The sequence below is a fragment of the Penicillium roqueforti genome, assembly GCF_015533775.1.
Source record: "Penicillium roqueforti strain LCP96 04111 chromosome Unknown scaffold_01, whole genome shotgun sequence".
NCBI classification, from domain to species: domain Eukaryota; kingdom Fungi; phylum Ascomycota; class Eurotiomycetes; order Eurotiales; family Aspergillaceae; genus Penicillium; species Penicillium roqueforti.
The window spans coordinates 3,122,720-3,148,840 of NW_024067565.1; the positions used below are offsets into that span (position 1 = coordinate 3,122,720).

Here is a 26,121-nt window from a genome sequence, read left to right on the forward strand (position 1 = left end):
AAAGAAAAGAGAGATCAACAGCAGTGGGGTAATATGATAATGATTTAACTACTAGTAAATAGCTTCATGGAGACAAAGAACAAAGCAACAAGGCCTAAAAGCCACAAAGGGCAAAGAAAGTTTTGACAAGCTGCTTATAAACAATTCCCCACCGCATCAACACATCACATTAAATCAAAGGTTATACCGGAAATTCTTGTCTTCCTTGTCTGTCAAGTCCTTTCCAGTGACCTCCTCCGCGTACTCGAAGATATCCATCCCCATTGTAGACCGACGTTTATTGTCACGAGCACACGTGAACCAATACACTCCGACGGTCGGAATGAACACAAGCCAGCTAACCAGAGCCAAGACGAGACCACTGCGATACCGGGGTGCATTTTTCGTGTTCCAGAGTAATGGTCCAACTATAGCACCGATAGCGTAGCCAACGAAGAACAAAGCGTTGACGATGGCCTTTTTGGTATTTCCACGAATATTGGAAGCGTTTAGACTGAGGATGACCGTTAAGATGTTTGAGATGACGGAGGCCTTTTTAAAACAAGAATTAGCAAAATTCAGTACAAGTACGAGGGTGTAGGTTGAGCCAATTTACATACCAACCACGATGCAACAATCATACCCCATCCCGAGGACAAGGGAAGCGTGAATAGTAGAATGATTCCGACGAGCGGGATGATTGTAAGCCCGATGGTGATCGCACATCGACGATTCGGCCAAATATAGCAGAGACCTATTCCGACCCAAATAAAGACCATCTGAACTGCACCTGCTGGTGAAGTGTATAGCATGGTATCGAAATTTGTGTAGCCCAAAGAGTAGATGATAAGGGAAGCGAACTATCACCGGGGTATAGTCAGTAATTGCACACATGTCTTCTTGTAAGAGAATACGCTACTTACTGCAATGACTGGCGAAGGTAGTGTGATGAGAAGCCCAAATAGGAAACTCAAATACGCTCTGATATCCATAGCTGTCTCTTTCAATTGTGAGATAGAGAAAGTTGTCTGGTCTCCTCCTTCGGTTTCCGCTCGCAATCGTTGTGTTGCTACCTGTCGCTCTTCGGGGGTGAGGAACCACGCTGAGTCGGGACCAGCGGGCATCAAGAAGAAGAATAGGATTCCAAAGAAGACTGTGAGAGCTCCACAGATGATGAACATCGCTTTCCATTGGGCAATGGCCAATGCCGTGTTGTGACCGATACCATACATCATTAGAGCACCGATGACCTGAGCCAGCCCGTTGCAGCTGATCCATAGACTAGTTTGAGAATTTGATGGTTAGATAGAGAAAAGGTAGATTGGGGATTATTAGGGATGTCCTACCCGATGCGCATGGGATGCTCGCTTTTCTTATACCAGAGACTGGTGAGCGTCACAAAGGCAGGCGAGACCGCACCTTCAGCCAATCCAAGGGCGAATCGAACACCCATGAAAGATGAGAAGGTTGTTGCTCCTGCCAGACACTATCTTGATATCAGTATGCCTTCAAAAATGTTGGTGACTGGGTAAATTACCATGCAAACTCCACCCCAGAGTATACTATACTCAGTCAGATTTCCCGAATAATCTTGATGAAATTGCTCGAAACTCACATAAGACAGGATACAAATTTGGCAAGCGGAAGACGACTCATCAAGTAGATGGCCGGGAATTCCGACGCCAGCTGCCCAACGTAGAAGATGGACCCTAGCCAGGCGAACTGTGTGCCCACAAGGTGTAGGTCATCTATCAATCCGAACACACCAGCGTAACTTAGACTCTGCTTGTCAAGGTCTAGATGCGGGATATTAGCGGTATCCAAAAGCAAGAGGAACCAAAACATGAATCAACTTACACTGAGAGAAGTAAATCAAGCACATCTTCAAGCCTCTCACGATCAGCACCCATTCCCATGATATCGAACAAGGACAATTGCTTACCAGTGGCAAGACCACCAAATCAATCTTCCATCTGACCCGTCTCTCAATCGCAGGGTCAATGTGGATTGCCGAAGTGCCTGTTTCCATAACAGTCTTCGGATTGGATTCGTCCAATTGCATATCTGCGGTTTTGGTATCCGATTGATTCATCATGATCTGAGTGAATTGGATAAGAAATGGACATGCACGATGTACGAAATCTCACTGGGGGGAAAAGGAGAACAATACCCCGGCCTTTATATATGACAAACTACCCCGGATTTGGCTTATCTCTCGACAGCCGTGAATGCATGTAGTGGGTAGGTGCGTGCGATCCACTTCTGGCTCTATGGAAACGCGACATCTAGTCCAAGCCACTGAGCATTGGCGTTATCTTTCGTTGGTTTGTTTTATTTAATAAATCGTTTATAGGGCAGGATAAAGCCTGTGGTAGGTAGGCTGTAATCGTGCCAAGCACCAACACATCTATAGTGGGCCCCACCAGATAGTCATTTGTAGAGGCAGGTATCTTTAGTATCTCGACTGCATACAAAAGGTACATAAACATAGTCTCAATATCTATAAACCTTGAACTAATTAGGGAGAATGTAGGAATATAGTTGTAGAGTAGACAGCGTCTTGATTACTTAGTATCAATGTTAGTAGGAACATCCAGTATAGAGAATAATAAACTTTTCCACATGATGTCTATATCTGGTGATTGCTAACGAGTGTCTTTACACTTTGATATCATATACTCAGGATCAATATTAGTGGTAGATAACTTGAACCAGGCTTTCGCTATATCTTTATCTCTTTAGATTTCCTGAAGCTGGTCTGATAGTTGAGAAAATCGAGATGATGCCTCTATGTTGCTCATGTACCTTTTGTATAGTGTCGCCATACAAAAGATACCTAATCCTTACAAGCACCCGGTGATTAGCCGGTGAGATCTGCGGGTACTTGTACCCGCAGGGCCGGTCTCTGTTGCCACCGAAGTAGGTTTGGCATGCGGGTACGTGTACCCGCACGTCAAATGATGGCGAGTATCGATGCCAAGACAACGCTATCGGCAATTGTAATACGTCTAGCTAGACTAACTATCATTTGGTAGATCATGCTTAGTCTACAATACAAGAGCTGATCCCACTGCGGTGGAAATTGCAAGTTTCTTGTTCATCCTATTACCACCTTGGAATCAAGAATAAGGCTTCAATATCTTTGAACTTGCCTGATCATCGATAACTTGCTTACGTCTTTCTCCTTGTTACCACAACCACCATGACAGCCCGGAAACCCGATCTTCAGCGTATTGCCAAGCCTTGGCTGCTGGGTGCTCAACGGACGTACATCTTCACGTCTGCCAACTTGATTGACCTTGACGCTGGAACAGTCATCAAGAACACGACCATCAAACTCTCCGGTGGCCTTGTATCATTAGTCGACACCTCCGGAGTAGAGACTGGCGACAATGTCGACCCCGACGCTGTGCAAATCGACCTGAAAGGCAAATACGTCTGCCCGGGCTTGATCGATAGCCATGTCCACATCGCTGCAGTACCTGGTTCTTTGAGCCTCCGGGAACTGAAAGAGGTAAGCAGTACCCAGAGTATGCTACGGCAACCGGGTGTTTGCAAGTCCATGCTGGACCGTGGTTTCACGACGGTCCGAGATTGTGGAGGAGCGTCTTTTGCCTTAAAAGAATCAATCCAGGAAGGCATCATATCCGGGCCGAGATTGTTCATTGCTGGACATGCCCTCTCCCAAACAGGAGGCCATGGAGATCGTCGTCAGCAGCACGACCCCAATGAGTGCTGTGGGGGGCATGTGAATGGGGTCGGCCGTATCGTGGATGGAGTGGATCAGTGCCTGAAGTATGCCCGCGAGGAGTTGCGGCAGGGCGCGGACTTCATCAAAATCATGGGTGGTGGCGGGGTTGCTAGTGCCACAGACGAGATCCAACACCTTCAATTATCCAATGATGAGATAAAGGCGATTGTCACAGTGGCCAACAATGCGGGCACGTATGTTACCAGCCATGCGTACACGCCAGAGGCGATCCAGCAGGCTATCCGACAGGGAGTCAAGGGGATTGAACATGGCAATCTCATTGACAAAGCCACAGCCGAAATGATGAAGGAGTACGGCGTCTTTCTTACCCCCACCCTGGTGACATACGCGACGATGGCCGCTCCCGAGTTCAGCGGATTCCTCCCCCCTGTTTCTGCGGGCAAAAACCGTGAAGTCTTGGACAAAGGCCTTCTCGCCCTGGAGCTAGCCAATGAGATTGGGCTTGATATTTGCTTTGGCACGGATCTTTTAGGTCCTCTGCATTATGCCCAAAGTAAAGAATTTACCATTCGGAGCACTGTCCAGACACCACTGGAGATCCTTCGAAGCGCTACCACGACTCCTGCGCGGATGCTGCGACAGAATGAATTCCTGGGCAAGGTTGCTCCAGGGTTTGCCGCCGACTTGCTCGTCTTGAATGCAAACCCCTTGGATGATATCACCGTTTTGGATCGACCGGACGTTCATTTACTAGCAACCATCAAGGAAGGCCGAGTCGTGAGCTCGCGTTGGAATGTGTTGGACGTTGAAGAAAACCGTCTGCCAAAGATCGAGTGAGAGGTGGAGGGGAGAGAAGATGTACAGTGGAAATGAAGAAGAGGTTCGTTCTGGAGTTCATTGAAGAGTGCTTCGTGGTGGCGGCGAAAGTTTTATTGATAGAGTCGATAAACATGCACGGTGTGCAAGAAATGGCACCTTAAACGGGAGATCAAAAGATACATTACACAGAACAATACTTTCCTTGATAATACGAGCCATCCCGCAATAATAATATGCTTCGAATCGCGGCTATTGCTGGCAGATAACTAGGCCAAAACGAGATCTTCCTTGATACGGTAATGTATAACCGTTGGCGGATCTTCGTAGGCTCTGTTCCCTTTTTTATAGCTGCCGCAATCAGAAAGAGTGTTGGGCAGACTTACTTGTGGGCTCAATTCCATTCTCAAGTCGCTACGGAGTACGGAGTAGACGGGAGGGGTTTAAGGTAGTGTGGGGAGGATGTGTGGGGTGCCATAACCTCGCATTGGTCCGTGCACAGATTTTGGACCAGCGTCTTGGCGCATAATGTCATTACATAATCCTGTCGAGGCTACCAGCGCTGTATCTTTTATATGGCAACTATATACGAAAGGTACATGAGCACAACATCGAAAATAGTACGCACCGCTAAGTGTACATTCATGCTAGTCACATCACGTGCAACACTTCTTTTACGGCCCGATAACCCCTCTTACGTCTGTGTTTGGTTTGACCTCAGACTTCCGTATAAATGATCTTTGCATTTCAAATTCCCAGATTCTTCCATCGCCTACGTTATATACCTTAAGAAAAAACCGAAAGCCTGCGTACATTCAATCCAAACCTCATCGCTAGCATCGACTTCAATCAAAAACCCTATGGCGTCTTCCCCGGTGCACTCTCATGTTATCCACACGTCCAAAGGTCCGACCACATTCAGGACACACGACGGAGCGATGTTTGACATGCTGTATTTTGATATGGCGCATCAAGGTTGAATGGCTGCTAAATGTCGTGTGGCTTGTGCAGCCCTGCCAGAGGCATCTGAAACGGCCGTCGGAACTGAGGTAAAAGGAAAACTATTAACTATTAAGTGGGAAGAGTGAGAAATTCTGACTCACACTCGTCCCTGGTCTTCAATATGAGCAGAGGTTGCTTCCACGTGAGCGACTTGAATGTTGGGGTTCCGAATTGTGGTTTGACCGGGACGGAGAGAGTCTTCAGCTCTATACTGCGCGGTCGAGAGATGCGGAGGCATGGCTCAGAGAATGTTTGTAAAGAGGCCAACCTGTAGATAATACCGGTGTCTGTCCGGCCGCAGAGGCAGGTGGTTGCGTAGTACTAGAAGGTCCAGGATGGTGATTGCGTTGCTCAGAGCCACAGCTAAGCTGAAGCATTCTTCTCATACTTCAATCATCGAGGTCAGAAGTGTATTCCATAATAGAAAAGAAGAAGTAAGGTAGATATCTATACTAAAAGTGAGTTGGGTGCTTTGTCTTAAATCTGCCAGGAAATAATCTGTCCAGTAGACATACTGTCAAAGAGAAGTTAAGGTTAAGGCCCCTGAGGTGGGTCCATATTTACTCCGCTCCCTCCACTTCCTCCGCTCCCAAAGTCTATGAGTCCAAATTCAGGTAACAAGGCCTCAATACCCGGTTCCTTGGCGAGGGGGGTAGTTAGCTACATAGCTATTTAGTTAGTTAGTCAACTTACTAACTATGGTAGATGATTAAACTACTGCCAAGCAATATCAATGTACATTCAGATATGATCACGTGATATGCCATGTGGTGGACTGGACCCACCTTCCCTTTTAGGAAGTAATTATTCCTATATATTTCATAGCAACTCCTTCCTCCTAACCGACATTCCCCCCAGTGGCTGAGTGTGTTGACACGCGTTTAAAATGCTAGGTTAGGTACTAGCTGTCAGCGTTCGACCCACCCAGTGCACGGTCATAAATGTTCCAATTACGCTCCCCTAATTGGCCCACCTTGCTTAGTCGCCGGTCAGGACCTCCAGTAGGTCCGGCAATGTGTGCGCAGGTGGGGACGACTAGATCTTAGGGTAAAGATGGTTGGGGTTACTTAAGCATTATGATCCCCTAAGTGGCGACCTGGGAGTATAACCCCAGGCACTGGATGGGAATGTCCTTTTTTGCCTTTTTTTTCCCTTCTACTTTCCTCTCAAGTCTATCTCCAAAACTCTATGCCTGCCGCTCCTCTCCCCCACAAAGCTCATTGACGCTTACTTTAGATATCTATCATGAAAGCAGTATTAATACTATCCAATGAGAGACATAGTCACTTAGTCGCCCGTAATAGTTAACTAGAGATCTGTTTCTAATTTATCTTAGTCCAGTATGTATCGAGCTTGTATTTTTGTACTATCTCTTCTACATTGTACTCCGTACCATCTACCAGATTTCTATGTTTAAACCCCTCCACGGGGAAGCAGTTGAAGCGAGTCCCGTAGAATAATATTTGACAGGAGTGACTTATTTTTGTTAGGTGTATACATACAAATTATAGATACCTGCCACATTGATTAAGGCAGGAGCGGTACCAAATTAGGAAGGTGCACCTAAGATTTCATTCAAAGGGGGGAGGGGGGGAGAGGGCTCGCCATAGCACAGCCCTATATATTATGTATGTGCAGAAGCCAAACCAAGAAAAGAAAATCGACAAAAACTCCTTTTAGGGAGACAGACGAAGGGCCCAGATCACTATACATATAGACTCTCTCTGCGTGTACACAAACACACAATCCCAAGCCAAGACAAGGCTCGCATGCAATATACACCGGGTATCGAGCAAAAAACAACAGCAATTCATCGCAACGGATCATAATTCTGCAGCGTTCGCAGCGTTCGCAGCATTCGCTCTGCACTGCTTGCTCATAGTACAAACCGCAGTCGACGGGTAGCCTCAGCCGCCACGAGAGCACTTATTGCCCCGATGAAGAGACATATGGAGATGGCGTTATACCTCTCCTTGTCCAGGTTCATCCACTGCGTGTCCGAACTGTTGTCGGCCGCGGGCTCGGCGCCTGGTTCGAGGAGGCTGAAGACGATCCAGCTGATGAAAGTGCCGACGAATTGGGGTAGCGTCGTGTACACATTCAGCACGCCCAGGTAGATGCCAGCCAGTTCTCCTGTTGACGGGATGTTGGAGGCGCGGTCCTCCTCGTCGGTGTCGCTGTCGGTGGAATCGTGGTGGTTCAGTCGGAGAACGTCCAGCTCGGTGTCGGCGGCGGAGTTGCGGAGGCTGGCGGAGGTGATCATTGTCACGCCGGATCGTGAGGATGGGATTGCGGGGGAATAGCCGCCCATTGTTAGTTTGTTGATTTCCACGCCCATGAAAGCGAAGGGGGCCCAGCCGCTGATTGCCCAGGGGATACCGCATACTGCTACTAGGAAGGTTGCGAAGGCGCGCGAGTGTGCTAGAGGGGCGAATATCATTGTGGCGGCGAACATGACGTGGGATATCAGCCAGGCGGTTTGGAGGTCTGGTCGGATTGCGCTGATGGCTTTGAGAACCGCTGCGACCTTTGGCGGGGGTCGTGCGGTGAAGCGTATCCGCTTGCTATCGGGCTGCATGATGCAAAAGGGTAGGAGTACAGAGCTGAGGACTGTTATGGATGAGAAGACCGTTAATGATAGACTGCCCACGCGGCCGACTTCACCAAGCATATCGGTTGCTTTGGCCATGTCGTCTTTTGGTACTTCATAACGGAAGTATGTTTCACCAACCCAGGTTGTGCTGTAGAAGAGGAAGGGGAACCAGCCTAGTTAATGTTAGCTTGCTGATTTCCTAGTAAATGCCGAATTTCATACCAATCCAAGCCCAAAATTGGGCCCAGCAAATTGCTTGAATGCGAGGCGGCAGTTCGAAAGTAGTTTTGAACAGCTGGGAGAGGACCTGAATAGCACCGGCACTTCCATCATCCCTATCCCAAAACATTAGTTGACGACAATAATTATCGGTTCGAGCTCAACTCACCTTGCCGAGATAAGGACTCGCTCTTTTACCGAGTATGAAGTGACTGCCACAGCCAACACCAACGACAAAGCAGCGATCACAGTCATCTGCTTGAACTGCGTATCTCCAAGGAAAGTACCAAAGATGCTCACGGTATCGATAGCACCAACCACATAAGCAAAGAGCTGGCCAATGGCGGACATTCTCCCGGCTAAAGAAAGGTCAGTGTGTTTTGGGCGGAGACATATGGGGAAGCGCCATACCCCATGCGGACCCAGCTTGTTGCGATGGAATCGGTAGCGTATCCACAATCAGACCGCGACAGCATGCTTGAACTAAGATATTGTAAGCCACCTTCAATTAGTGCGAGTACATGTGCCACTTACCAACGTTGATGGAGAAATCCACCGCATAAATACTCACTACAGCCAGGGCAATTGTGCCATTCTTGGCCTGTAGAAAACCAATATTAGCTTCCACGTAAATAGATTTAGCCAGGTGAGGGTTCCGATAAACACGATATATACCTTTTCCGGGTCTTTTACAAATAAACCAACAATCTCTGATGTCCACCCTAAGACAAGCAGACAGAAAGCGACAACAAACGAGCCAAAGATCATGAAAGGTCTACGCCGACCCCATTTCGATCGTGATCGATCGGCAATAACTCCAATAAGAGGCTGGATAATCAACCCAGATAACGGGCCAGCAATCCACACCAACGAAGTCTTAGACTTTGTCAGACCGAGCTGAAGAAGGTAAGGTGTACAATCTAGCAGCGATCAAGTCAGCGATCATACCCTAAGCACCTAAGCACTATTCGGAACGGGATGTGAATAGCTCTTACAAGTCATCTCAGTACCCCACGTGAACCTAGAAAACACCAAGTCAGCCACAGACACAAAACAACGATCCATGGAATCCTCCAATTGCGATTGCGATTGCACCAAAAAAAAAAAAAAAGCAAAGCTAGACAATGGAATGTCGCGCAACATCTACATCCATATATCCAAACGCCGAAACAGAGAGGGACGATACGCACTGCAATCCGACCAAACTAAACGTCAAAAGCGCCATCCTCGTAGACTGATTCCGACCCTTGATGGAGGGCGTCCCCGCCCATCGCGCAGCCTGCGGCATCCTGATTATCCACGCGCTAGCACGCACTCAACAGGTCCGCGCTCATGCACCTGCACCTGCACCAAACCCAGAGTACGCTAATGACGGCCCAGCCAGTGACAGAATACCGATTACCGATTCGAAAGTCGAAAGCGCCAGACAGGAAGCTCGTCGCGACGCGCAATTGAGAATCAGACAAATATGTAGAACGTGCGATGCAGCAGTTCAGGTTCAGGTGCAGTCCGGGAATACGTTCCGAGGACCAAGAAAGGGGCCGGCAGTAGTCCGCTCGTATCGGAGAATTAGGAATTGAGTCGCGTGCTCTTTTCGGGGTCAGCTCGCGGGGGGCCGAAACAGCGCACGGTACGTCGCGGGTTCGTCGCGACTCGCTTGTTGACGGCGCGGAGAGCGGGGAGGATGCGTGGGTTGCTCCGGGGTCGTCGGTGGGCGTCTATGTCGTCGAAAGGCGCCTATGGTGGATTTCAGAAAGACGTTGAACAGTTCGAAGGAGAAGGAGAGAAAATCGGCGTTGGCCTGAGCGCAACGCCTCTATGCGGGCCCCGGCCTTATCGATTTGATTAATTTACGAGACAGACCCGCTGGGCTTCAAGCCCTTCTGCAGATCCGGGCTTTTTTGTTACGACAGCTAGGGTCGAGGGCGTTTTATTTGTTGTCTGTGTACGGGTTCTGTTTCCACTTTCAATGCTTTAGGTTTCTTTGCTCTCCAGTTATTGTTGTTTGCAGCCAAGGGCTGGGTCGCCTTATGTCAGCCTCTGGGATGGACCCTTTGTCGCTGATTGGCCCGTGTGGTGACGTAACTCAGGGCCCTGTGCGCCAATTTTAGAAACACAGGGGAATTATACGAAGATATACGAAGACACGGGATATGACAATGTGCAATGTACGTGCATTGGGCAAAAGAGCTACAGGGGCTAATTTGATATCGCTTACCTGACAGGTGTACTTTTGCTCTACGCTGTACATATTGAAAAAAAAGATAGAAATATGTGGATGACAGCTAATCTTATAGCAATCCCAAGATAAAGGGACATATCCACCGAACAAAATAAGGGCGTAAGTATCTTTCTTGCGTTGCATCCAATTCTAATATCGAATTGGTCTCGAAAACCTAAGTATCACAGTATGACGCGACTCCTGCCTGCCGGCCGACCAACCAACCAGAGTCAGAAAATAGAGATTTTAATTCCTTTGTATCCCAATCCGCTTCCCATAATCATCGTAAACAGCTATAGTCCGAAAACCTACAGCCGGTTGGGGGCCGAGGTGGTGACGGGCCACTGGTAGCCAGCGGCGTCGCTGAACTTGTAGCCGTATGAAGCAGTGAAGTCATCAAGAACGGCGGGTCCACGGGAGCCTGGAACGTGAATTAGCTAGAGTTAGAAAAGAACGAAGAGGGAAAACTCACCGTAGGGGTACTCCATGGGGATGATCTCCTTGTTGTCATCCAAGTAGTGCAGGAGAGGAGTGAAGATACGCCAGCTGGCATCCAACTCATCGTCACGGACAAAGTTGGAGTGGTCGCCCTTGAAGGCGTCCAGAATCAGGGACTCGTAGGCCTCGGGGATCTTAAGGTCGGAGAAGCGACGGCGGTAGGTCAAGTCCAGCTCGGTAACCACTGTCTGCATGGAGAGACCGGGCAGCTTGGAGTTCATCTTAATATAGACGGACTCGTTGGGCTGAACACGGATGACAAGCTCGTTACGGGGAATGTCCTTGAAGATACCGGAAGTGACATCCTTGAACTGGATGCGGACCTCGGTCTTCTGCTCGTTCAGGGCCTTTCCGGCCTTGAGGATGAAGGGAACGCCGTCCCAACGCTCATTCTTAATGTATGCAACCAGAGCGCAGAAAGTCGGGCAACGTGAATCCTTAGGCACAGTATCGTCCTCGAGGTAACCGGGCTTGCTGCCTTCGAGGGAGCGGCCGTACTGGCCGATGATGACGTTCTTGGGCTCAATGGCGTCCATAGCGCGAAGGACACGGACCTTCTCATCACGGATATCCTCGGAAGAGAAGGAAATGGGGCGCTCCATGGCGAGCAGTGTGAGAACCTGCAGCAGGTCTATCAAAATGTTAGCATCTTTCTATATCTATTCAGTATGATGAATGACTTACGGTTCTGCATAACATCACGGATAATACCGAACTCATCAAAGTAGCCGCCACGGCCCTCGGTGCCGAAAGGCTCCTTGAATGTAATCTGTAGCCGGTATTAGAACCGGAACTCCGGACTGAGATCGCTTCACATACCTGAACGTTATCGATGTGGCGGCGGTTCCATGTAGCGTTGAAGAACTCGTTGCCGAATCGCAGAATAAGAATGTTCTTGACCATCTCCTTACCAAGGTAGTGATCGATACGGAAGATCTCCTCCTCCTTCCAGTTAGGCTCCAAAGCCTTCTGGAGGTCGCGCGAGCTCTGTAGGTCCTTTCCGAAGGGTTTCTCGACCTATAAGAAAGAGTAGGCGTATCAATATGGGGTTCGTTCTAGCCAGCTTGTCCCGAGAAACTCACAATAATGCGAGCGAGGCCTCTCTTAGGATAGCAGTTGCGCTTCAGCTGCTCGGACACGGTGGTGAAGACACTGGGTGGCAGTGCCATGTAGAACACGCGGTTCTGCTCCTTCGATTGGCGTTTGTTCTCGATCTCCTCAAGGTGCTTGTTCAGGTTGATAAAACAATCATCTTGATCATATTGGCCGGAAACGTAGGAACACATCTTGCAGAACTGATCTAATTGATCCTCAACCTCCTTTGTGGGAATCTTGATGTACGAGCGAACGCGCTTGAGGTACTCGTCGTGGTCCATCTTTGTCCGCGCATATCCGACGATATGAATGTCCTTGGGCAGGAATTTGTTGCGGAACTAGGTCATACTTGTCAGTGGATAACCGGTGGATGCTCAGTAGAAATAGCACATACAAGGCCAAAGAGTGCAGGGAACTATAAGCTGGTCAGTACGTCAAGAGTCATCACCACCTATGGAAGGGGTACGCACGGTCTTCTTCTTCGCCAGATCACCGGATGCGCCTAGTACCACGATGATGGTATCATCTTTAAGTTCGACGGTGCTGAATGCCATCTCCATTGTCAGTGTTGCGTTTAATTGACCGAGAAAGAATTTTGCATTGGACGCGGAATCGAGGGGTTGAGCGGGGGAGCTCTCTGGGCACAGAAATTCTGCAGAAGCGTTCCAGGGAGGGATCGACTATGGGGAAGAAGGCAATAACGTCCACAATAGCACAATGTTGAGGGGATAAGTTGAGGTTGAATTGAGCTGGAGGCAGCCGGTGGGCTTCCGCAACCGTGGAAAGAGTGATGTCAGAGACGCAAGAGGGGAAACTCACCCAGCACCATGGCGGTCATCGGTTTTGTTAATCACAGACATCTTGCACCAACCGCCTAATACACAAAGTGAAGAAGAAGAGTCGAGCGGAGTTTAAAGAGAAAGAGAAATATTGTAGAGAACTCCAACAGGACCGGAGTACTTTTTTAAGGAAGTTACTCACACAGCTTCGGCTGGTGGGGCTTTGGCTGGGTATTGATGTATTTTATGACTTCAAATACAAAATGGTTTTGAGTAATCTACTTGATTCTGATATTTACCATGACTATTTCGATGCCGACCTACCCTAGCCTCGTGGCGAATTCAGTCAATTTTCTTATATCAAGTTCTTTCTGACAGATCTTCATGGTCATTCTGACTGAAATCTAGCCCGGAGCTTACCCGTGATGACTATCAACCCCACGCCTACTATCAGTCTATACAACATACAGAACTGATTCGGCCTCGGGGTAATACAAAGTACCTCGGGTCAATTGTCGATAATATCGGACATGAGCCTGCCGCTAATTCTTATTCTAATAACAGATCTAGAGGTCATCTGATAAGAAGTGCGGTTTACTCCTAAATGCGGATCTATATAAAGAGGCTAAATTCGAAGATAGAGTAAGACGTGTCCATAACACTGTCCTATATTTATGTTAATAGTGTAAGTAGTTACTCCGGAGTTACTCCGTACTGTTAGTTATAGTATGCACAACTTTGCGGTCTACCCCGTATACCCTCGTATAGTATGCATGTATGTTGTATTCAAAGCGGAGCAGAGAAGCTATCGCATCAGGGTAAGGTTGCAGTGTCCACTAAAATCCTTCAGTGTATCTAACGAAAGTACTGCGTACCAAACACAATACAATACCTTCGAGCACGCAACTTGATAAGCCTTCGTTGTACCGGTGACCCAAATCGTGGGGGATGGATCGGCAGGTTGGTCATTTGGACTTTTGGACCCAGACGGATTCTGTTTTCCCGCGAGAGGCCACTTTCTTAAGTCCGGTTTGGGACTGGTATTAACCCCATCTCGAATTCTTCCCAATCCGGAACATACTATTAACCGTTGCTACTTAGGGCTATACGAATATTATACGACCCTATCTACACTCTACGCGATCTGTTGTCTCTCGGTCTCTTGAAAATTGTCCAAGTTTTCATGAATACATCCATGGATACATACGGTCCCAAATGTAATCGCGGTGGGGCAGGATACAGGAACTTCTAGATTTCCCAATCAGTGGTCTCGGTCTGGGTGAAGTATATGATGGACCGGAACGCTACCCGGATCATGTCACTGTCACTGGTGATCAGTTGGAGATATGATTGTTTCGATGTTGTCAAGGACACTGGCTAGGTTGGATAAAAACAATTATTCACTCCCTAGACCTGCCGACAATACCCTCTGCAATTTGCTTTTTCCTGGATGAAACCTTCCAACTTTGAAGGTTGGAACCCTGTCGTCATGGCTGGAGTTTGTCAGCTGGGAAGCTCCAGGCTTGAAGCTTGGACGTGTCGTTCGGACTACTGTAGCCCGAGTGGCAGTGGAAAGTACAGGCGGTAAATGGTCGGTAAATGACCTCGAGGGCGCGGAGCGGAGAAACAAGAATCCCCAAGCTTATCTCATCTCAGATTCTGCCTATCTAATCGCTGATGTAATAGAGCGGTGTGGCAATCACGGGATCTCGCTTAGCCCTGATGCGTCACGTGGTCGGTGGCTCGCTAAGATCCCGTTTGGGCTAGGGCGAAAACCAACACACGGCTGCCCAAATTGATTGTGCGCCTGACTCTATCGAAGCGACGACAACCACGACAAACGGGAACGACTTTTGATCTTGCGGGTCATTCCTTCGACTTTCTTTCCTTGCCCGCTCCCCACAGAAACGCCGACACAATGCCTTCGGAACAAGGACACCGCCGTGAGTGAATCCCTCGATGTCTTATCGATCGTCGTTTTGGCGGTCTCGAAATCGCAAAGCCGCATTATGAGCAGGCACATTGTGTGGTCGCACACTGGATAAAAGACATATATGCTAACGATTTCTTCTTTTCTAGTCTACGTCAAGTAAGTTACCACCGCACTTTTATCGCATTCAAGGATACACCAGTTCGACATGGAGGACCGATTTGGGGGACCCAAGACATCGCCACTCAAATCGAAGCACCATACGATATGAACAGAGAATTAATACGAGTTTCTTTTTACAGGGGACGTCACCTGAGCTTCCAGCGCAGCAAGCACGCCCTCACCCCCAACACCAGGTAGCTACACCCTGCGCACCCAAATTGAATGCTCGGATGGAAATCTGATATATGGTTATACAGCTTGATCAAGATTGAGGGTGTTGATGACACTAAGTCCGCCAAGTTCTACCTCGGCAAGAAGGTCGCTTTCGTTTACCGTGCTAAGCGTGAGGTCCGCGGCTCCAACATTCGGGTGATCTGGGGCAAGGTCACCCGGTCGCACGGTACGTGAATACAACAGACAGTTCCATGGCCATATTCGAATGGTCCTCTGGGAGAAACCTCGAACTCGAATTTCCTGTATCTGACTATTTCCAGGCAACTCCGGTGTTGTGCGCGCCAAGTTCCGCAACAACCTCCCCCCCAAGTCCCTCGGCGCCACCGTCCGTGTCATGCTCTACCCCTCCAACATCTAAACGGCTTCTTTGTGTTGTTTTCAGTGGGCGATTCCCTTCTTCGCACAGACGGTCGGTCAGGCAAGGAAAAGTCGACGGAACGAGCCGATGTTGATTTGAGGTGATGGAGTTGGCGGGTGGATAACGTTTTGTTCATGGGAGAAGGCAGGGCCAACAAAGCCCTACGAATCAAAAAATTACACTTTCATAGCTGTGTCGGCCCAAGATACTGGGAACGAGCTTCGTCTCGATATTTCTCCTTGTTCTTACAATTGGCGAGCATGATGTGTCTGGTCGCGCAGCGTCACTTCTCCCATTTTGTATCTGACGCTTAAACGCACCAAATTCCATACCATTTCAAATTTCAACAGACCGGTCAATCGATCCGCTTCTTCGTGCGTCCGGCTTCCGTTTTTTGTTCTAGAAGAAATTGCATTTCTGCTCTGGCTCCAAATTACCATGGCATTGTTGCGAATTGTTGCGAATATAATTATACTCCATGGCAACAGATAAACAGACAAACAGCTCGTATTCAAAATCAGTAGCTCTAGCACTAAGCCTGTGTGGCTAGATCCCTAGGTTGATGTGGATACCCATGTCGAACTATTATATATCGATTCGAGGTTATAATTCTACGATGTAAAGCAAAATCCTACCGATATTCTCCTTTTTATTGTCTCAATAAACCCACAAGAAAAAGATGTACAAATTATATAGGCCAACATAAAACCCGATCCGAACTCCACTTTAGCCGAAGTATATATCTCCAAGTATGCAAAACAAACCAAGTATCCTAAACCGAAATGCCCAACACCAAAATTCCATCATAAATCTTACAAACTCTCCTTATGAACCGCCTGAATATGCGCCTTCAAATTCTCCCGTCGACTCGAAGCATGGGGACACCGCGGACACTTGAAAGCGCGCGGAGTGACATGCAGAGTCTCGATGTGTCGCATGAGCACTCCCTTGTGCGAGAAAAAACGGTCATATCGACAGCCCTCCCATTTGCATTCGAAAGTCCCGTGATCATTGCCACCCCTGCATGAAGCGAAACACGTTTAGAACATTGATTACGATAGTCCTTGGAAAGAAGAAAACGAAAATACATACTTCTTCTTGGCTGCAGGGCCACGGGATTGACACGGCATTTTCGTCTGGCTAGGCTCTATGCTGGCATCATCCTGCCGAAGCGGCTCGTTTATTATAGGTGCCGAGACGGGGAGATCATCCCATCTGGTGCCGTACAGGCTTGCTGGGGAGTGTACGGCGGTGGTTGCTTGGGATGAAATGGATGTCGGGCTGTGATTGGTAGACCGGCTGTGATTGGTAGACCGGCTGATGGTGCCTGGGTTTAGATATAATGGGGAGGGAGTGGGAGAGAGTATTCTGCTGGGGATAACCGGTGTAGAGGGGAAACATGAGGAGGCAAAGGGGGGCTGTGCCGAGGGAGGTTGCAGCTGATAGTTGTATGAAAGAGGTTGAGGGGTGATCGCTCTCGTGGTGAGCGATGGATCAGTGGATGGAGAGGTGAGAAGATACTCGTCTGTCCAATCCCTTAAGGCAATGTCAGACCACGGAAATTCGGACTCCGAGATACTTGGGATGTTGTTGCGTGTTGGCCACGCCATCTTGCGTACAATCACCGATCTGGGTCTGGATGTAGAGAGTAAGCGTTGGGGAGGCAGAGACAAGATCTAGAAAATGCTGAGTGAGTGTCTTGAGCCGATGCAGCATGGAGTATTTATGAAATCCGAGCCGATGTGAATTGTGGTATGCAGCGGTCAACTTCACTCGACGTCACACAGTTGGGAGACGACACCTATAAAAAAGGCCTGGGGAAAGTGGCGCAACCAGTTCGGCCAAACCCTAGGTTTGTACTAGAAAACCTGGCTTAGATCCTATAACGCCAGGATCTAGATCCTTGCATCGACTCCAGCTTCACATCAGATGAGACAAACGCAACCTCCACGAAACCATATGATCGTGGCGTTTTTAGCGGGCTGAGCATAAATCCCCGGGTTTCTGGGCTCTCAGGCTCCTTGGCAGGGAACTCATCATTTTTATTGGTGAATTCTTAGTATCCGTTTCAGAAAGTTTCTAGTATGTTGGGAACAAAAGCGACAGAAGGATTACTATCATTTGAAAGTATTATCATGCTGCAAGCCGTGGCCAACCGTACCAATAGGATGAGGTTGCAGCCAGGCTGACTGGGAATATACGAGAGATCGGCACATTATGATGTCTATTCTCATATTTTCCCTATTCACCGTACTATTTCCCGTTCCTTTTTTTTTCATGCAGCCGGCCCATGACAATGGCAATGGAAGATATATCCGGAAAGCCTAACCGTCTACTGACAGGGATCGGGGTTTCATTAGCACTTGGGGCAGTTGAAAGTATTAAAGTTAAGATATTATCACTATTTATTCCAGGGACTCTAATTTAGCTGTAGCCATAGCATAACGAGAGACCAAAGATCCGACTTTCTGTAAAGTTAGGGTTACAGGAACTGTGCAGGACGCCGGTACATACATCTACTGACCCGATTTCGTATCCCGGGATATCCCCAAAATAATAGAGAAATCCTCGAATATTAGGGTTAAGCACTGAGTGTGACGCTTGTACATACATACACTCGATGTGGCGCAGTTTAATTGCATGAGCCGACCCGATTTCCTGCCTAATCTCATCATTTCTTACTCCCAACGAGAATATATACGAGGCTGTGTCTATGCGTTGACATCTACAACTGTTACTTGCCAGATGTTCCCAACAAAGAGTGGATTCGTTGAGTTTTATATGGATACTGGTAGACAAAAACCGCCGTACACGTCCAGGGGCGAGGGTTGGGATAACATCACCACACAAACAAGAGAGCCAATTTCCTTGCGACCTACCAAACGCACGACCAAATTCCACCATAAGAAAGCAGTAAGACTGGAATTGGCCTGAAAGGGCAGACGAACAAGTTGCAATGCAAAGGGCGCAGCAAGGTTCCTGGCGGTTGCCTTTGGTTGCCTTACCAATGAAATCAAGGCTAAGGTGATGGCTGAAATGGGTCCACACCTCCATGCTTATCCTGACCAGAAAAAGGGCGGAAGCATCTGTTTCGTAGGCGTCAACAAGCTTGACGCCCAGATGGCCCGGGAGATTTTGAATGATCTCCTGAAACTCCTTTGTCGCGTCCTTGTGTCGACCATCGAGAGTTAGACTGACAAGGATATTCTTGTCGCGAGGGGCCGCTCTGGTAGCGACATGGGATTCTGCTTACCGGGTGATGTTGCTCTTTTCACAAACGCCGGGGCGATTGGGTGTGACCCACCCTCCTAAGGAGTGATAACCATGTTACGCGCCGGGCTTTTATAAAGAAAAGAGTGCACTCTAACGAGAACACTAAACATGGGGAAGAGAAAGAAAGAAAACGGAACTCAGGACAATGGTGGGGTCCTTATGCCCCTGCGGGCTTTGCCATACTCTCGCTTGTCCATTGGGAAAGAATGACTTCCCCCGGAAAGGAAGGAACGATCGACCAACGACCTCAAATGAGTCCCGATCATGATACCCTAGGGGAATATCTGGGCGCTGTTCCCTAGAAGCCCGGCGCCTGAGCGATGTCTTTGAAGACTCGATATACTGGGTCGGGATAGGTTGTCCCTTTGTTCGGCTCATCGGGGGGAGGGAGTGACTACCTTGGCCAAGCTCTGAATCAGCTATGGCTCCATTCGCGTGCTCTTCGGTAGCTTGACCAAAGCGTCGAATTGAGGCTGCATCTTTCGATTCTAAAACGCCTTTCATCTCAGGTCCGTGGTCTCATTCCAGGATATCTTCTGCAAGTCTCAAGGTTCTTGGCTCTTGCTGGTCCAATTCTCCGCGAAACCCAAGGGGTCAAAATGTCCGAAAAACAGGGCGTGACCGGGGGGAAACCGGGTTCTTGCATGTGCTGAAGCTATTGATTTTTTCTTTGGCTTTGGGCTCAGGAGCCCGACGATAGATCTTTCCTTTCTAAGAGGGATGGTGCTTCCAAGAACAAGTCTGCCACTGTTGAAATTGACCTTGACTCCCACGCCGCATTGTTATTTGCCATCTGCGTGACGGCAGTGGATTTATTTGCCGGTCACCACGCGAGCTCCGTATTTCTTGGCCGGGCCCTAACGAGGGCGAATCCGTCCATAGAATCGGATCGGTGAAGCCAGCGGTTTGGACCATCCATGAAAGAGTCGCAGAGAGTGATTTCAGATGAGATGAAGGTTGATATTGACCAGCAAGGGACCAGGGATTGGACAGACAAAGTATCTCTCTTGATCACCGGAAGGAGTCATGTTGGCTTATCCCTAGCAAAACAAAGCCTACCAGCAGGCTGAAACAGTGATACAAAAAGATGTTGATTTTCTCACTCTCTCCAATCCCTGATCCTGGCGAGCAATAAGTTACAGGCCCGATGAAGTTTGTGCCCACACCTCATGTACCTACGCGGTAACATCCTTCTTCCAGGTGTTCTTCCAGGCCTTCGAATTTGCACCATCACTAGCAGGCACTCGCCGATGATGACCTGGTCCTTCACAAAAATGGATCCCTCGAATACCAGGCAAACAGCCACCAGTTGAGTTCCAGGCCCCGTTTTCATTCGAATCACGCTGTCGTGCCTCCGTACCACGGAACTGATGAAATTTCCACCCTTGTTCGTGCATCCGATGGTCTGGAACACGCTGCTATAGTCCTCGGCTGTCTCCATTAGGGACGATGTGGCTATAGTAACTGTGCGTATTCAAACCCAGGGTGCCATGATTGATTGCTTGTGGTGAGAAGGGAAACAGTCGTGGTGCCGGGAGCTGATGAACAGGTCGATTTTCCAGTCCATACCATAGTACCACGATTTCGAACCCCTGCCTTGACTCCGACGATAGCGAACTTCTCGGGGAAGTTAGTCTGCTATAACGATAGCCTTCATATCGGTACCAATGCTATCTCCCGCCAACGCCTGCGCTGGTGCTCGGTTCGAGCTTACCAAGTGACGAAGCCTTCTCCAAAAGAATCTGACCGGAGGTCCACGATTGCAGGAGAGCCTCATGACCATCTATCCACCCGTGAGTGCAGCCATCACTTTGTCACTGAAGAATGCCTTATTGGGCGATGAGCGAAACGGAGACGGGAGACAATGCACATCGGGTGGATGTACCACAAGGGAGTTCAGGAGCCAAAGTAATGATTCGTTCACCACTTGCTCGTCTTTTGTTTCTTCTCCGCGATCTCCACATCGGCCGCAGCTGCAGCGGAAACAACGGATCACTTGCTGTACCTGCGACTTCCGACTCTAGCGTCATGCACGCACTTGTGGGTGATGCTGGTGACAAACGCATGGATGAAAAGTCTCCCATCATGCGGTGTCGTCGACAATCAAGGAGAAGGTCATGTTCTGCGAACCACATTCATCCAAGGATCAAGTCGTGTCTTCCTGGGTCTGCAAACAGTATGTGATGTTGCTGTTTGATAGGGTGTGAGCGATAGCGTGCGTGCTCACGTCCAATATATAGCGTATGGATAAGCATCAGGTCATGGGCTTGAACTGCAGCTGTCGAGTTATTGTCAGTTGAGGCAAAATATTAGACAGCAAATTCATTCAGGACGTACCATGGGTATCATATGGTGATAGATGCATCCGACCACCCCTATTAGAAGAAGGGGAAGACCGGAAATTGTTGCAGTTCTTGCGTTGATCCTTTTCCCGATCATTGTGAAAGGAATCCGCGGCAATATTCGGAGGAAGGCTGAGTATAATGGTAAAATATAGGAATCAAAGCCGAGAAGTCATTGATCAAAGTTCTCATTGTATTTATCAGGCGATCGGGGGGTGAGAATTCCATGAGGCATAAGAGACCAGATAACCATGAAAGAGAAGTGAGAGAGATATACCCAGAAATCGAGGCTCAAGAGAAACCTGCCTGCTGATGACCTGAAACGACCAGCATCGTATCTCGAGACCCAAGTAGCTTGGAGATATAACGGTGAAGTGAAAGAGGAAGAACCGTGATTGAGCTCGGCTGATGCGAGGAGGGGGGGATGGGAGAGAGACGTGACTATTGCTTTGATTGTTTGTGTTTGGGCCGTTTGAAAGCATTTGACAAAAATTCACAATGTCCAGCTGTTGCTGTCTCTTTTGCGGGAATGGCATCTCGGTGTCTAGCAAACCCGCTTTCTGGGGGGTTTACAAAAATCGATGAACAGCCTCACCATTAAGGCTAATTGCTGGGCGTCCACCAGTGCATGGTGGTTACGGCCCGAGAGATGAGGCATAAACAGGCTTCAACAAGGTATAAGAAAGGCTGGAGGTGTAAATCAGTGTGCTGTATGGGAGAGAAAGGGGGTCAGAAGTTGTTGAATAACTCACTTTTATAATTATAGAGAATTTCCTCGGTATAAGTCAAAAATTGGTGGTCATCTCTATATCGCATATCTTCAAGATCGCCTATACCAAGCAATATAGCAGCAGTTGTATGGTTTGGGGCGACTTCAATCCTTGGAGAAGGGAGGTTGAAACGCCACCAACCCGAGTACATTTGGTTCGTGACGGTCCAAACTGCCAGATTGGCGAGCAACCATAGGTTGGAGGTGAACTGAGAATCGTAAGATCCTATACTACAGGAGGGCTGTTGAATGCCCAAGATAATATAATATAATATAACATGGATGTGCAGTTTCCATGAGTTGAAACTTCTAAGATATTGTCATGTACTTATACAGCTGACACCAGGGGCAAATGGAGCTTGATAAAGAAGACACAGTGATCAAACCTGGTATAGAATTATATAGATTTTGGTGGGTTGGCTTTATTTATTATACATAAAGGCTCAATTTGCATCATGACTCATATCAAACAGTAACAAAGAACAACTCCATGGCAACCCAAGTGAGAGGCATTGCGACTGTAATAAAAATTAAATAGATATGCATTAACTTTTAAGGAGAATGTGTGCTAAGTAACACTCGCGGACGGGGAATTAGTAAGGTATCCAGAGGGAGAGAGATTAGGCCTCGATTTCGGGCTTCGAGTCAGCCTTTCGCTGAGAGTCGATAAGCTCCTGGCGGGCACGCTCTTGCTCAGCAAGACCGGTCTTCTGGACGGTGTGATGGCGGGTCAGCTCACGGCGGCGAACTAACAAAGCGAGAACGAAGCCAAGGCAAGCGATGGCGGTGTAGAAGATCCACATGCGGTTCAGGGCATGTGTGAAGGCTTCCATAACGACCTTGCGCTGGGAGGGAGTAAGCCTCTTGATAAGGGCCTTTGAAGAGCTGCTAAAGGAGGCAGAAACAATTGCAGCATCTTCAGCGCCTAGGGCGGCGATGAGCTTGGCTGATTGTTGGCTCATGATGTTTTGGTAAATGACAGTGCCTAGAACAACGGACATGGAAGTGGAAAGTTGACGGACAAAGCCGAAAGTGGCTGTTGCCGTGGCCATGTCGGCAGGGCGGATGTTGGCTTGGAAAGCGACCAAAGGTGCCTGGAAATTAGGACCAATACCGATACCAGTGATTAACTGGTAGATGATGATACGGGGCCATGAAGCGTAGGCCTTGAGGTCAATGAAAAGTCCGAATCCAAGAGACATCAAGGTCATACCGCCGATGATCAGCTCGCGGAAGCGACCAGTCTTCTTCATAACGACACCCGTGGCCGCGGAGCCGATTGCAAGAGACAACACCAGAGGCAGGACATACACACCACTCAGAATGGGAGTCGCTTGGAGGACTGTTTGGAAGTAAAGCGGCAGATAGTAGGTAGCGGCGATGAAAGCGAAGCCGTGGCAGAAACAAACGAGCAGGATGAGAATGTTGTACCACTCGTTGAACAGTCGCGGGGGAATGATTGGGAACTTGGCAACCTTCCATTCCAGGAACATTGCCAGAGCCCAAGTTAACACACCGAAGACAATTAGACAGATGACAGTAGGTGAGGCCCAGGGGTAGTTGACACCTCCGAACTCCAGGCCGAAGAGGAACATCAGCGTCCCGCCGATGATCAAGAACGTTCCTGTCCAATCAATGCAGCGCAGACCAGCCCAGAATGGAGTCTTGGGCGATTCAATGTGAAGGAAGAGGACAAGGATAGCAAGCGAGACACCTCCAACCGGAAGGTTGAGATAGAAACACCAGCGCCAAGTCACTTCCGTCGTGAAAGCTCCGCCAATAACAGGACCAAGAGCGCCTGCGACGGCCCAGGTTGCACCGAAAAGACCATAGTACATCGGACGATCTCTGTATACAAGTTAGCCTCGTTGCATCCCAGACCAAGAAGTCATATCATACCTCAAGCTGAAGAGATCCGAAACACTGATATTAGCCAGGATAATGATACCACCACCACCGACACCCTGAACCGCTCGACCGGCGATAATCGTGGCCATATTATGCGCCAAAGCGCAGATCAGACTGCCAACCAGGAAGACAACATTTGCCAAGACAATGATAGACTTTCTTCCCCAGATATCACTGATCTTACCCCACAGAGGGATACAGGCGGCATTCGCCAGGAGATATGACGATGCGATCCATGAGAAACCGCTCTCCGAGGCACCAAACTGCGCGGCAATAGTGGGAAGGGCGGTGGAAATAATAGTCTGCAAGATCAACGTTAATGACCGAAGCAAGGGGAATCAAGTGAGCATACACATACCATATCCAAAGCTGCCAAGAATAGAGCCAACTAAATACGACATCAAATTAGCTTTCTGCACTTCACGAAGTTTCCCCGCCTCGGAGGGTTTCTTACACATAGCGCCATCATCACGACAATGATCTTTTTCTTGCCCATTTTTGCTGCCTGGGAGGGTGCGTGGTCTAGAGGCGCACCCTCTGTTGTCTTTTCCGTTAAATTCTCATCGTTGTGTTGGCCAGCTACCTCAGTTACCTGGTCGGGGGTATCGGGGGACTTTTCCGTGTGGGGTTGATCGATTTCAGTATTACTGCTCGAGGCGTCTGGTTGCTGGCGCTCACTCATCATGATTTGTGGGGGAAAAGAAAGGGAGAAAAGGTTTCTAGAAAGAAACGGCGTTAAGAGTCCGTTCCGTCCAAGCTAAGAAATGTCCGACCGCGGAAAATATTTTTTGGCTGCTAGAACGGTAGAATCGATATGATACATATATTATAAAGGGGTCATCGGATCTCGTATTTTCGGGGTTTCAAAGTTGAAAGGCGAGGCCGAAGTACTAAATTGTCGAATCCAGTGGATCGTCGGTGTCGGCGCTCGGATAAGCCCCGATGCCGAGCTTCAGGGCTTGTTTTTACGAAAACGTGAGTCATTGGTTAGACATCTTGTTTTACGAGGGCCAAAAATGGACAAATATATTTCTAACATATCGCTGTTGGATGGGGTGGAGGCTGATCGCCCTTGTTGTCAATTTGAAGTGGCCATCTCCCTGGTCTTCGACGATAGAGACATAGTATAAAGGAGAATACTTGCGGAGAAATATCTACGATGGGACCAATGCGGTGCGAAGAACACGTGGTTGTCATTTGAGAGAGAGCCAGCTCGCAGCTCATGCAGAGAGCCTGACCGACTTTCAGATTTAATTAGAACAAAGTGCAAACCATCAGAATCAACTCGCAACCACGTGAGATAGGCAGCTGGCAGCCCCTAGTCATATCTCGACACGACACAATAACGATGCGGTCCATGAGAAACCGCTCACAGAGAAGACCCACCATTTAATCACGGCCTCCACTGGCCAACTCAGAGAGCCATTGCCGATGTTGAACATGAGCCAAAGCAGCGAAGTAGTCTGAGAGCTCGTGGAATTGTAGTTGGAAGCGTTTCTTTAGAGCCAGTGGATTGCATCTGGGAAATCTCAGACCATGCGATTTCGATGGCGATGGCGGGAATAATGCGAATTATTAAGAATTGAAAGAGTGTTCCAATATCGTGTCCATGGCCTTCCCCGGGAATACGTAATGGAATCACTCCACGCCGCTTCGTTTTAAGCGGCAACCGTAGCTTTGGATACTCGCATGACGCTGCCCTGATCTATAGGCTATAGCTTCAATGTCCGCGAAATTGAAGACGGGAGCGGTAAGACTTGAGGCAGCCAAAGCTTGGAATCTGACGTTAATAATTCGCTCGTGGGTTTGTGAGTTGTGTGTATAAATATCAGCACACGGACGATAGCCATGGAATTCCGCGGATGTCGCGCATTGGAAAGGGTGTAGAAGATATATTCCTTGGGGAAGCCACGAACGGTAACTCGGAGGGCCTGTCTTTGACACCTTGATTCTCACATTTGGTGACCCAGGAGAGTTCGCGTCGAATGCGATTTATAAGTATCAAAAGGCGCCTAACCCTAACGTTAGTCGCTCATCGCGTTCTTGGGGCCTCAAGATGATGCCAAACTGCATAGCACTGGAGGTACGGAGTAACTACGCGAGATCTTGGTTATCGGCGGGGCCAGAGATGACGCTAGACCTAAAAGAGGTTAGCGTAGCTTTCATGTGGGAATAGGTCGGGCCTCTACGTATCGTAAGCTTCTAAGGTTGCGATGCGTGATGACAATCTC

The 26,121-nt window shown here is 48.6% G+C and overlaps 8 protein-coding genes across 8 annotated transcripts; 3 read left to right on the forward strand and 5 right to left on the reverse strand.

Annotated features, from left to right (window-relative positions):
• Positions 1-174: 174 nt before the first annotated feature.
• Positions 175-2,074, reverse strand: LCP9604111_207 (uncharacterized protein; the record flags this gene model as incomplete). Its single annotated transcript, XM_039068522.1, has 8 exons — positions 175-531; positions 600-839; positions 903-1,260; positions 1,326-1,465; positions 1,517-1,541; positions 1,595-1,775; positions 1,837-1,861; positions 1,922-2,074. The coding sequence occupies 8 exons, from the start codon at positions 2,072-2,074 to the stop codon at positions 175-177; spliced, it is 1,479 nt and encodes a 492-aa protein (XP_038932755.1).
• A 1,107-nt stretch (positions 2,075-3,181) lies between these two features.
• On the forward strand, positions 3,182-4,528 carry LCP9604111_208 (metal-dependent hydrolase family protein; the record flags this gene model as incomplete). Its single annotated transcript, XM_039068523.1, has 1 exon — positions 3,182-4,528. The coding sequence occupies one exon, from the start codon at positions 3,182-3,184 to the stop codon at positions 4,526-4,528; it is 1,347 nt and encodes a 448-aa protein (XP_038932756.1).
• A 2,857-nt stretch (positions 4,529-7,385) lies between these two features.
• Positions 7,386-9,609, reverse strand: LCP9604111_209 (putative sucrose transporter; the record flags this gene model as incomplete). The annotated part of the gene is made up of 8 exons (XM_039068524.1): positions 7,386-8,275; positions 8,325-8,437; positions 8,491-8,680; positions 8,733-8,804; positions 8,856-8,922; positions 8,997-9,241; positions 9,317-9,342; positions 9,512-9,609. The coding sequence occupies 8 exons, from the start codon at positions 9,607-9,609 to the stop codon at positions 7,386-7,388; spliced, it is 1,701 nt and encodes a 566-aa protein (XP_038932757.1).
• A 1,241-nt stretch (positions 9,610-10,850) lies between these two features.
• On the reverse strand, positions 10,851-12,695 carry LCP9604111_210 (glucose-6-phosphate dehydrogenase; the record flags this gene model as incomplete). Its single annotated transcript, XM_039068525.1, has 7 exons — positions 10,851-10,963; positions 11,015-11,671; positions 11,725-11,809; positions 11,860-12,057; positions 12,123-12,473; positions 12,530-12,550; positions 12,606-12,695. The coding sequence occupies 7 exons, from the start codon at positions 12,693-12,695 to the stop codon at positions 10,851-10,853; spliced, it is 1,515 nt and encodes a 504-aa protein (XP_038932758.1).
• A 1,167-nt stretch (positions 12,696-13,862) lies between these two features.
• LCP9604111_211 (uncharacterized protein) lies at positions 13,863-14,166 on the forward strand (the record flags this gene model as incomplete). The annotated part of the gene is made up of 2 exons (XM_039068526.1): positions 13,863-13,954; positions 14,016-14,166. 2 exons carry the CDS (start codon positions 13,863-13,865, stop codon positions 14,164-14,166), a joined length of 243 nt encoding a protein of 80 aa, XP_038932759.1.
• Positions 14,167-14,832: 666 nt separating this feature from the next.
• On the forward strand, positions 14,833-15,598 carry LCP9604111_212 (60S ribosomal protein eL33; the record flags this gene model as incomplete). Its single annotated transcript, XM_039068527.1, has 5 exons — positions 14,833-14,857; positions 14,994-15,003; positions 15,147-15,200; positions 15,264-15,406; positions 15,501-15,598. The coding sequence occupies 5 exons, from the start codon at positions 14,833-14,835 to the stop codon at positions 15,596-15,598; spliced, it is 330 nt and encodes a 109-aa protein (XP_038932760.1).
• An 812-nt stretch (positions 15,599-16,410) lies between these two features.
• On the reverse strand, positions 16,411-17,208 carry LCP9604111_214 (transcriptional regulator family: C2H2 zinc finger; the record flags this gene model as incomplete). Its single annotated transcript, XM_039068529.1, has 2 exons — positions 16,411-16,618; positions 16,691-17,208. 2 exons carry the CDS (start codon positions 17,206-17,208, stop codon positions 16,411-16,413), a joined length of 726 nt encoding a protein of 241 aa, XP_038932762.1.
• Positions 17,209-22,602: 5,394 nt separating this feature from the next.
• LCP9604111_215 (MDR family MFS transporter) lies at positions 22,603-24,572 on the reverse strand (the record flags this gene model as incomplete). Its single annotated transcript, XM_039068530.1, has 4 exons — positions 22,603-23,830; positions 23,882-24,192; positions 24,249-24,278; positions 24,345-24,572. The coding sequence occupies 4 exons, from the start codon at positions 24,570-24,572 to the stop codon at positions 22,603-22,605; spliced, it is 1,797 nt and encodes a 598-aa protein (XP_038932763.1).
• Between the last annotated feature and the right edge of the window lie 1,549 nt (positions 24,573-26,121).